The sequence below is a fragment of the Gavia stellata genome, chromosome 16 (assembly GCF_030936135.1).
Source record: "Gavia stellata isolate bGavSte3 chromosome 16, bGavSte3.hap2, whole genome shotgun sequence".
NCBI lineage: Eukaryota > Metazoa > Chordata > Aves > Gaviiformes > Gaviidae > Gavia > Gavia stellata.
In genome coordinates, this window is record NC_082609.1 from 19,342,030 (window position 1) to 19,353,969 (window position 11,940).

Below are 11,940 nucleotides of genomic sequence, written 5' to 3' on the forward strand. Positions count from 1 at the left end.
AGCGTATCTTCAGATACGAATTTTAAAAGAATCTCCTACAAATAATGTGTAGTTCTCTGCTGAGCGCTTGTTCCCACTAATCCTCTTGACAAACGATGCCCACAGCTCTGCCGAAGCGAACAAACCCACTGCTGCCCTGGAGATAAACTAAACGCGCAGCACGATCAGGACAGTGACGTAGCTCCCGATAAAAACATCGCACCCCAACACAGGGCACCGGGGGACCCCTCACACCCCCTTCACCTCATTTCTAAGCGCATCTTTCCCATCACCTGGTTACCAAAAGCGATCAGCAGCACCCGGAGTCCCCCAGTCCCCCCCGTCCCGAGAGCATCAGGTACCAACACCCCAGGAACCCACGTGCCGCTGTACCGTGGGGCAGTCAACCCAACCCACCCTACGGTCAACGGCCGGGGCTACCTCGTACCTTGCAACCTGAGAACGCTCCCCGGCCTCTCCCTAACCAGGGCCAGATGGTCCCCAGATCCGCCCCTCCTTCTCGGGGCGTTCCGCAGCAGCACGGTTACGTCGCGCCCGGGGTAGCGTATCGCTCCCGACCTTCGGGGAGAGGGGAAGAGTCAAAAGGGGCCCCAAACCACACCAGGATGGGTGGGAGCAGGCGGCAGAGAGGTGCCTCCACAACTTCACTATGAAGTTCTCCGGTGGGAATTAACAGATGACTGTTAAATAGGCTACAACTGCAAGGGGAAAAAAAAAAAAAACCCAACAAAACAACCAAAACCAAAGGCCACCCAGGTAAGATGGAATTTTAAAGTTTGACCTCAAAGTTTATACTCCAGACTTTAGCAGATATATCAGAGCTTTTATGGCTTATTTGGATAACGATATTCAGCAGGACATTCACAATCCCTTTAAATAGTTCAGCAGGGCTTCGCTTTTTACAGCGCACTTCTAGCGGAAAACACATGAGATTTTACTTGCTTTTCTCTCACTGAAGCACAGCTACAGTCTAAGCAGCGGCAAAGCCGCTTTGAAAATTATTATCCAGCATCAGAGTGGGCCAAGAAGAATAAAAACTCATCTACATTAGAAATTTTGAAGACTGAATGTGCCAATACTTAGCCAGAACTTTGTTCACATTCTTTGCACAGAGTTTATAGCGCCTTTAAAAACATTTTCAGGTCAGTGCTTCCAACATACACCTTACCAAAAATAACACTTCCAAGAGAAGATCGCCATGAGCCCCACGGACGGCATACAAAGTTGTCTCAAGCACGATGATTTAACAAGACATTTTCACCCCCCGCCATCCTCTTACCCGGACCTTGACAAGCCGGCGAGATCCCGGCTGGTCCCCTTCTGCTAACGGCACAGGGCAGCAGCAGAGGATCCGCACGATCCATCGCTTCTGGTCTGATTGTTCAGAAATGACCTGGAGCAACTCATGAACCACGCAGCAGTGACTTCTCAAATTGTTTAAAAGCGAACTTGACTCGCAAAGTAAAACTACTGACAGAAGACTAGGGGATAAAGGGCAAAGATGAGAACTTGGAATCACTTGTTCTCACTGCACGTTAGCTAAAGAAAACCCAAGAAAAAGACAGAGCTAGCACTGGAAGACCCTTTATCTGCACAGGGCTCAGGACTTGAACACAGACTGCTTTAGCAGCCAAGGAAGTGGTAATATTTTAAAAATTCTGTCTGCATTCTTGATAAAGTAAGAAAAAAATTCCTCTTGGGATGTTTCCGCTGACATGTGACACGGAAGAGCTGCAGCAAAGCGGAGGAGCTGAGTGCCTCCGAGATGGGTGAGCTGGCTCGGCTCCGGTTTTCACCGCGTCCTCCCGAAGCACGCACTGCAACGAACGGAGGGGTAAAAAAACCATCTCAGAACCGCATGTGCCCGTGCCAAAGCACGCAGCCGAGCCACCGCAGCCGCCTTTTGGACTCGAAACGCTTTGGCCCGGTAGCCACGTGCCTGACGCTGGGCGCTGCTGAATGACGGGGGAAAGGCACCCGCTGGGTTAGCACCGCCGGCACCAGCACCCAACACAGCCCGAAGGAGAACGCTTACCAACTCGAGCTCCGTAGCCGCACGCTGAGCTGGCATTAACTAACGCATAATACCGACGTTGGGTTAGATGACGTTACTTATCCATTTATTTGACAAATTAAGTTCAAACTTTTTTTTTTTATTAAGCACATTCCACAGTACAAAGCTTTAGATCATGAACGATATCTGTACAATTTAACAGTTTCAAGAAGCTGTTCATACACCAACTTTCCAAACAGATAATTGGCAAACATAATTACAAGTTAGAATTAGACTATCCCAGTGCTTTGAAACATTAATATAGCAGTAATGTACAGTCGCTCAATTATGGTTAGCAAAACAAAAGTCCAGAGTGCAGCCAGGATCACTACCATTAATCCCAGGAGTCAAGTTCCTCGGGTGCCAATCACAAAAGTCCACTGCTATGTTACACAAAGCACAAAGAAGTTTAGACTGCATGTTCAAATACCATTATCTCCCAAGGAAAAACATGAATTTAAATCTTACACATGCATTTAAAAAAAGGACTCCGTTCTCCGGAAACAAATACCTTTTTCTTTAGGGCTGCGACAGATTTTTCTTTTTCAACAGTTTAATATTAAAGCTATTAGATGAGAAGGGTAAAGTAAGACGCTTTCACGAACTACCGTCAAGCTTACCAAAAAGTGATCTTAGGGACGCTTAGGAGCGTGTTTTAATCTTCTGCATTTCATCACATTCGGTCATCTCGATGAAATAAATATTAATGTAGTAACACGTAAATGGGAGTTTAACTTAAACACTGATCCCAACGCCTCTCTCAATGGGAAGGGTGAAGAGGAGAAAACCTTTAAGTCGCGCTTCTGTAACGGTTCGGTAATGCCTTGACGTACGCTTTCTCCGAATTCACTTGACACAGACACGATGCGTCTAACCACGGCCGTCCCGCCGGTAAGGCGGGAGCGATCCCTCGGCCATCCCCTAACCTTTCTGATTGTAAAAGGGAAAAATGCAAACCCAAGAAAGCGCTGCCAGAGGACAAAAACACAGGACGTACAAACGATCAAAGGAATGACAATACATTTCTGTGCCAGCACGCATCTTCCCCAGGAAAACAGGCGGATTTCACGCTGAGCTCCACTGAAGTGTGAAAGAAAAGCCACCGGCAGGCGTAGTCACACGCGGCTAATGCAGATAAAATATTCACATCTGCATTTATCCATGTCTTATTCTGACGTAAGAAAAAAATGCGGTAGCGTTTATATGACCACATAAATTAGAGGGGAGACTACGACAACGTAAGAAGAAATGACTGAGACTTCCTAATAAAAGCACGCTAACGAAGAGGAACCATGACCAGGACATCGCAGTAGGGTCAGAGCTGATAGCTACGGCAAAGAAAACGAGCGCGGTAACCAGAGCATTGACTTGAAGGGACCTCCGCTCCACCGTCAAGAAGTGTCACGAATCAAACATAAATAAATTTCACTTTGGCCCATGGCAGCTTCTCCGTTGCGCAGCCAAACTAATGCTAAAGAAGGACATCAGCAGGCGTTTGTGAGGACCTACTGGTGTTAAAAGAAAGACACCTGTAAATACTGCGGCACAAAAATATAAGATACAGAACATAAATTAAACATTTTTTTAATTTTTAAAAAGTTTAGAAATTACATTTTAAAATATGTAGTTCCCATTAAAAAAATCCTAATGAATACTGAAAACCTCCTTTTGCAGAGAAAATGTCTAGGTAACTCATATTAACCCCTACAGTGCCAGTAGTTAGAACATCCTGCTGCCAAGTGCTACCACGGTTTGTGTTAGTGTGTAGTGTCAGGAAATCCTGACTCCTAGCACCCGGAGGTTACGCTGTTATGTACATTATATCTACATGCTTATACAGTATTGGAAATGAGGCAAGCACACATGGAAAGGTTTTACTATACCAAACATTAGGAAGCGTAGGACGGCTGTAGTACAGAGCACAGTTAAAAGGAAAAGACAGCGCTATACAACTAGTTTAGATAACCTAGCCTGAATTACAGGTAATCTTTAATTTAAAAGAAATTATTGGTGCAGAAACAAGTAAACTGTAATCCAAAAAAAATATTACTGAGCAATTCAGAAATATTTCTAAGAGTCCAACGTACACTCCTATCAAACAAAACGGGCTCTGAATCTGTCATGAGAGGAAAGTCTAAAGGACAACGGTGACTTTGAAAGCAAAGCTCTGTACATTCTGGGTATGTGTTTGGCACCCAAATTTCATTGGAGAATGTTTCTTCTTTAAAGTCAGACAAAAGTGCAAAGCAATATAAATTAGGCCAAGTCCTTTCTTGACTTCTGATTTATTTCTGAAAAACAAGCCATCAGAGTTCAGTTTCTACGGACAATTTACACGTGAAGCTTTGGATTTCTTGTTGCAGGGAAGGATAGGCTTCTGAAATTCATCTACTCAAAGTCAGTGAATTTGTAGTAAATTCAAAGACGACCACTGAGAGCAGGAAAGATTAAGAAATTTAGATATAGAATTGTGCTGCTTTGCATCTACACAGCATCTAGAACCAATTCTGACTTCAGCTGTCAATCACCATCTTCAGGCATGTAGTAGCCAAAAATCCAGTAGTTCAAGACTGTGAAACCCTGAAAAAGACAAAAGACAAGCTGAACTGACGGAAGACACAAATCATAAAAGCAACGTCCGGAGGAGGTCGGGCCCACACCACCTTTTGCGCTCCAGGCTGAAACTAAAAGGGCAAAACACCCGCGAGGAGCGCAACACTTATGCGACACATTAAGGGGGTGCTCGCCGTTAAATACTTCCCTGTGTGCTAGAAATCCTCCCTTCGAGGAGAGACGCACCTCCACAGGACATTGCCTTCACTGTAGAACACGCTCTGAATTCAGCTGAAGAGCAAGATACTCGATGGCACTAGTCCTTGGGGGGGTCGCCTATAGCTTGGCAGTTTTCTGACACGTAGTAAGAACCAAAAACCCTCTTGGGGACTAAGGGGCGAACCACCAACTAGTCCCGCTAAACGCTATTAACTGAAACCGTGACCTACATACAACTGTGAGAAAATTTTCCTCTCTTGTCCACACTGCAGAGGAGCAAGCTTTGCACGGGATGCGAGTTCAGTTGCTTTACTACGGGAGATTTGAAGAAAACAGCCAAAAAACTCAAGTAGTCTTATATTTCGGTTACCTTTTCCAGCCACATGACTCCATTCTTAGCTTGGAGCCAGCGCAAGTTCTTAGCGTAATTAAATCTGAACTTTGATTTTACCTGCTACTTCCCAAAATCATTTTTATGGACTACGGAGAACCACCCTCTTCTGATATGAAACCCGCATGAAAGGTTAAAACATCTTTAGGCACTTCCCCTTGACTTCTCTTCTCCCAGCCCAAGTCCTAGTGCTTAATATAAGAATATTAGACTATCATATGGTACCAATTTTTATCACGTTACAATAAACAACAGGAATTCAACAGAAAGCAATAAAACTCTCACAGCCAACTGCCAGGACTGTCAAAAATGATCCGCTTTGAAGAGACATAACATTGCGAGCCTCGTAAAAAAGTGTACAGGGCTGCTTCAAAATTCAGAAAACTATAAGGTTTGAAAGCATATAAAACTGTTTCATTAAATGTCACAATGAAATATTAGCTGTTTGACCATAATTTTATGTAGATTTATGGGGTTTGGATTCTGATGTCAGACAAACCTGTCAAAAAGTGACATCACGGCATCTCTCCTAGATCGGAAATAATTACTACGGGATTGTCATTACCAACACCAGCAGCTCCCAGGATATGGAGGTCTGCGTGGTTGCAGTTGTGCGTCATGGGACAAGTCAGACATAAGCTGTGCAAAACTGTCAAGCGGGCAGAATTTGAAGGGAAGAACACGCTGCCAAAGGCATTTCACGTTTCACTGACAAATCTCAGTGACAGTGGGTGTCGTGGGCCACGTGTGGCAAGAGAGGCAAGTACACCACCAGCATATTCCTGGTCAAGCAAATTGATATAAGTTTTATTCAACTCCTCATTTCTTTTGTGCTTAAGACACACTATGCCATGAATCAAAACTAATAAAAGAAGCAGGCCAAATATACTCCTGTAATTAAAAAAAACCCACAAAAAAAAATCTGTCAATCTCAAATTATCTTACAAGTTAACAGAAGAAAGCACTGGTGTATGAACTGGAAGATAGATGGAGATTATTCCTAAAACTATTGTCGTCTTCTCATGCAGCCTATTCTATCTGCCTGAAAAGGTAAGGGGAAAAAAAAAAAGAATTCTTCAGAAAAGAGAAAAAAAGTTTTCCACAGACAGGGAAAACCATTCAACTTCAACAAGCCTTGGCGTTTCCACAGCAGAAGTTCACCTAAGTACGGACCCGGGTGGCACCGAAGCCAATGACAGCATCTCTGTCTTAAAAGGAGCAGGACAAAGTCCCGAGGGACATTACCATCAGTGACAGCACCAAGCTTTCCACAACCAGGATCCAAGTGTGCCATCCTGGATCAAACAAAATCATTTTGAAGTGGAAGTGAGAGGTAAGCAGTGCTGGAGGACCTGGCTCTTTGGGTAGTTTCACAGCTAAAGCTGTGTCTTTAGCCACTTCCCCACCCCGTAACAAACATTAAGTTTAGCGGTTCGGTCTTTTCCGATTTCTGGTGTCCTGCTGCAGGCAGGATAAGGAAATCCAGGAGTTTTACTAAACTACCCTTGCAGCAGTGCTCTCAAAATGGGGTTTTAAGGGAACGTTCCATTAACTGCTGATCCTGCACGCTAGATCGTCATCATAGCGGAAGACTTCTTCCTTAATCACGGGCCTAATGCTATTAAGTAATTACAGGTTCAGAAAGACAGGCAACTCAGTCTAGCAATGGCCAACTTTTTGCTTTGACCCTCTGTGAAATGTAACGAGCCACCAGATCTGAGCGTCACATCCAGAGAGGACGTTATCTTGGCTTTTTTTTTAAAATGAGTAGGAGTTCAGTTAGTAGGAAAGGCAGCCAACACTTCCCTGAGGAATGCTTACAGGTGAGAGAAAACCGATTTTTAAGAGCCAGCATCTCAAAGAAACAAAGTGTGTTTTCACAAGGGAAGGTACTTCCTAGCCAGAAGCAGAGATCCTACAGGAGGAGTGGAAAAACCTGAGGAACTCATTGCCACTGCAGGGATAAACATATACAGATAGATAATGAAAATCCATGCTTACACGAAGACAGGGAAAGCTTCTCCCACAACATTTAAGCAAACTACTAATTATCTACTTCCAATAAAATAAATCTTTCCTGCTGGGGCAAAGTTACTCCTAACTCTTCTTGCAGCGGTGACTCCACTTCCTTGGAAGCATCCCATCTCGGCACTGGCAGAGTCGGGGCACTGGAGAAGGGGGCGACTGCTCTGCTTCGGTACGGCAATTTCTGGGTTTCCAAATCCCAGCACTCACAGCTATTTAGAGCTTGAAGTGCAATTGTTGGCAACAACATAGATGACATAAGGAAAAGAATCCACTGCTTTAACAAACAGATCTACAGCGGAGCTTTTACCCACCGTGCTTTGAGAACTAAATGAAGCTGACTAGCAGAAAAATGGAAAGAAAATAGGCAAAGTTCACGCGCACCGTTTCTGGCAGCTCCGAGTTGTCATGCTGCCTAACACGATGTAATTTTTAGTTCTGAAAGCTTTCCCTACTATTTGGGGTTATCACATAACTGTTCATTTCTGATGAGGATTTGTCCAAAGATCATATGTAGGTCCAGTTTACTAGAGATGCGTTACAACGCTCGTCATAAAGATTCATGTCGTGAGCAGACGCATCAAGAACTCTAACAGACTCTGATTTCACAGGGTATCTGGAATACCTCTGCAATACACCAAGTCTCCTCCATTTCCAAGAATGCTGTGAATATGTAATAACTTTCCACAAAATACTTGAAGTGCCCGATTATAAACAGGAGGGATTATAGAAGGGGGTAGAATAACATGACCAGTTTTATAAGCTGAAGCATGACCATACAAACACTAAATAGGGAAAGAAGTGGTATAAATAGGTTTTATTTTCTTAAGGAAAACATCAGCTCGTTGTTTTGACTAAACCAACCTGCAGGCAGAGTGATAGTTTCAGATATTTATAATCCACCCAATAAAAAGAGGGACACTTACCTTCTGAGGGTAGTAAAGTGCAGACTGTTATCTGGAGATGTAAGTGTATGTTCTAGATGGAGAGCGGGTCTCATTCTGGGCACTGGGTGGCACATTTAAGAAATCCCAAATCAGAATTGTATCGTCATGGGAACTACTAATGATCTGAAATTCATCAAACTGGAGTCTAAAGACACGTCCTGAATGTTCCTGCGAGCAATACGAAATCGGTTAATAAGGCAAGAGGAGGATGATAACATTTGACTACATTTGTACTCGGCACGTGTATCTGGACACGGAACGGTGTATTCAAACTCTGGTGTGCTGGTTAAGAAACCCTTAGTTATAATTACACCCGAGTTTAAGAAAAGCTGATTTCGTATGTAAGGTTTTTTCACCAACATGTAGCTTCCAAATCCAGTGCTTGTAAACCCCGAGCCTCCCCCGGAGGGGCCAGCTGTAGAGACTGAGATTATTAAAGACAAAAGCAGATTATCAGTCAAGCAGCAGCAATTTAGAAGATTGGCTGGCACTGACAACCTGCCGGGGCTCCTTCTCTTACCCAAGATTTGCATTCAACGCTGCTGCTAACTCCATTTTTGCATAGCCCTAATACACCACATCACGGCTTCATCTAGGAGACGCTGCCGAAAGGATCGTTACGGCTCGCTTAGTAGTCAAGACGACTGCGTTCAAACGCTGCCGTAAGAAAGGGAGATGGAGGAGCACACGCTCCGTCAGCTCTTTCAAGAAATCTCAAAATGGCACTAAGAGGCCCAGAAAAGGTTCTCCTCTTTGTCCTGCTTATCCATTTTTAATCAATTTAAAAGGAGTACACTCCCTTTAGTAGAGAACTAACCGAAGGTGTCAGACTGATCTCCAAACTACAACCTGAGCTATGGTGTACCCAGAGAAGGGAAAGAATCTACTTTTTCAGTAAAACTAAATACACCGCATTCATACGGAATAAAAGAATAGTTAAATCTCATCTCTATGCAAAGACTACTGAATAGAAAGAAAAATCAGAAGCATTTCTGGCCACGTAAGCACTCCTTTAGGTGTTGGAAAGGCCAAGCACATGCTGAATAAGCCAGGTACCATCACATACAGACAACAACTTGGGGTTGCTACTAGCTCATCAAACTGACTCCTGAAGTAGAATTTTATGCACATTTCTGTGAAAAGAACAATGAACTCATTTCCCCAACTTATTTTTAATTAAGTTTACTGTCATAACCCAAAAGCCTCATTACAAACTAAAATATCATTTAAGCAACAGCCTTAAATCTGATAGTCCCCTGACGTGATTCGAGTTCCTGTGGTAATCTTTTCAGCCCAACCTCCCTCCCCTCGTCACATCTCTTCTTTCCAAACTGAAGGTTTAGGAGGAAGGCTTGGGCAAGGCTCACAAGATTCCTCCCCCCCTTTTTAATAAGAGGAAAATTAAAGCCAGCACTACAATGATATTAGGGAAAAACACACCAATAACTAGAATTATTTGATACGGTGTCATGGTGGTATTTTTTTTAAGAGTATCTGAGAATCTCAAACTAGAAAAACTTGATCTTTTTTTTAAGCTCAGATCCAAATCATTCAGGATATAACAATACATAAATTTTTCTTTATTCTTAGACTAAGCAGCAGCCTAGGCTTTATAAAACATGCTGAGTTTTTCACCTATCCCACTATAATGTAATAAAATGCCTCTCACTTACAAATCAAAGATTTCAGATAACCCCAAATGAATTAATTTTACATACCACTAACGTACGCAAGCATAATGTACTTGCTGGGGCACGAGGGTCAAGAGCAGCTTGCAAGTCCCAAACTTTAATCTTGCTATAAAGTAAAATAAGAAGGTCATTATGAAAGCATTGTTTGAAGTAGAAGCATAGAAGAAACATCTAAAGCAACGGAAAGTATGCCCGATTTTCCCTACGGCCAGTTTATTGGGATCACGCAAAATGTTAGAATCTATCTTCACTAAAATACTAACGCTAAATCTCGTAAAACACAGAGTTTTGTATTTCTTTTTAGCAGCAAATACAGTGATGTCTTTGCGATGGACCAAGTGGGTTGGTTATATGAAAGACAAATTAACTATGTATGCACAAGCCATTTTGGAACTGCAGAAGATCTCAAAAGCTCACAGCACTACTGACAAGATGTAAAGTTCCGATACGAATTAAGCTGGGACTGCCAAGCCCAGTGAGACACAAAACCCAAATAAAAGGCTAGAGACAACCACAGTTCAAGAATTGTTTTCAGTAACTCTGCTGTTCACTTCAAGTATAAATCAGGCAGAGAAAGAAATGGAGAATTTGGGTGTGGACGTAAACTGTCCTGAATCCACTACACGCTGAAAATACTGAGCAAGTCAGAAGTGCTAACAGCGGGGCTCCTGCCGTCAGCCTACCACAGACGGTCACCGAAGGTTCCGAGAGCCCCACAAGATATATTTACGCTCGCAATAAACATTTTCCATGCTGCTGTCTTATAAAAATAGGAAGCCTAAACTACTCTAAGCACACAGGACGTGGCAAGGAACAATTCCTGAGGGAAGAAACAAAGGAATGCACTTAAGAGTGGCTGTCACTTCAGCCAAACAAAAGCTTACTTTCTACGGGAAGTCAAACTTGAGTGATAACACAATTCAGGAGCGTGCTAAAGAGCACCAAAAAAGCAGTTTCTTGGCTACTTACAACTGCAACCTGCTGCCTTGAAATGCTCAAGCAGAAGCCACTCAGTTAAATATCGATCCATTAGTCAAATGGGAAGAGAACCCTTACACAAGGGAGCAAAGACTCAATGGCTTTCAGAAGATGCTTTGCTAGGCAAAGCAACATTTTTATTAAATTGCTTTCAAAAACATACCCATCATAGGCTCCACTAACAATCCTCTTATTGTCGAACCTGATGCATCGAACCAATTCTTCGTGGCCTTCTAATACTCTTAAACAGGCACCGCATTCAATGTCCCATAGCCTTAAGAGAACGGAGGAGAAAGCCTTTGAGTACTACAGGTTCAGCACTGTCCCTTAGCCTCACGTGCAGTGATTTAAGCATGCTACTGAATGGTTTTCTGTGGGAAACATCACATAATTTGCTTAAAAAGGCAGCTGGTAGAACCACGAGATGGTCCTGGCATGCAATTCAGAGATAAGTTTGTGTTGCAGCTGCAGTATGTCAAAATTAATCTAGTCATTCAAAATTACATACAAGTAAAGGTTGGATACTTCTTAAATTATCTTGGGAAACTTTAATATACTTTTTTCTACTCTGCATAAACCAGTGATTAGAGGTTAAGAAAGTAATTAAGAAAACCAGCGACCAACATCTTCCTCATGTCTCCAAGCAGAAGACAAGGTAACAAACTATAGAAAGAGATAAGAAGGTTTTTTTGCCTTTGACACAAACCTCAGTGTCCCACTTTTTCACAGGGATGGGCTATGTCTACTCTCACACTGAATTAAGTTTCAGTCACGCATCATCTGCTCCAATAGCAAGACATACCAAAGATGTTTTGCACGTTCAGCAGCGCAGGACAGCATCAAAAGTCAGTCCCATTGTTACATACCGACAGCAGCTCGTGGGCACCCACCTAATGGTATTGTCTGAAGATCCACTGACAACTAGTCGATCCCTGTACTGGAGGCATGCAATTCCACGCTTGTGCCCATTTAGAGTACGAACAAACTCGCACGTACTTGTACTCCAGACCTGTGAAACATGGGATAAACGCTCCTCTGAGAATTACGCCCAAGCAAGGTTTTTGAATTTCAATAGAAGCCATC

The 11,940-nt window shown here is 43.1% G+C and overlaps 1 protein-coding gene across 3 annotated transcripts in view; it reads right to left on the bottom strand.

The window, feature by feature from the left end:
* Positions 1–2,145: 2,145 nt before the first annotated feature.
* FBXW11 (F-box and WD repeat domain containing 11) overlaps positions 2,146–11,940 on the bottom strand; it is a 77,464-nt gene continuing 67,669 nt past the window's right edge. For all 3 annotated transcript variants that reach the window (XM_059825136.1, XM_059825137.1, XM_059825135.1), the window contains exons 9-13: positions 11,748–11,866; positions 11,021–11,131; positions 9,907–9,985; positions 8,168–8,356; positions 2,146–4,633 (exon numbers count right to left, since the gene is read on the bottom strand). In XM_059825136.1, the coding sequence (XP_059681119.1) occupies positions 8,195–8,356; positions 9,907–9,985; positions 11,021–11,131; positions 11,748–11,866 (471 nt within the window). In that variant the 3' untranslated portion in view covers positions 2,146–4,633; positions 8,168–8,194. The remainder of the gene's footprint in view (positions 4,634–8,167; positions 8,357–9,906; positions 9,986–11,020; positions 11,132–11,747; positions 11,867–11,940) is intronic.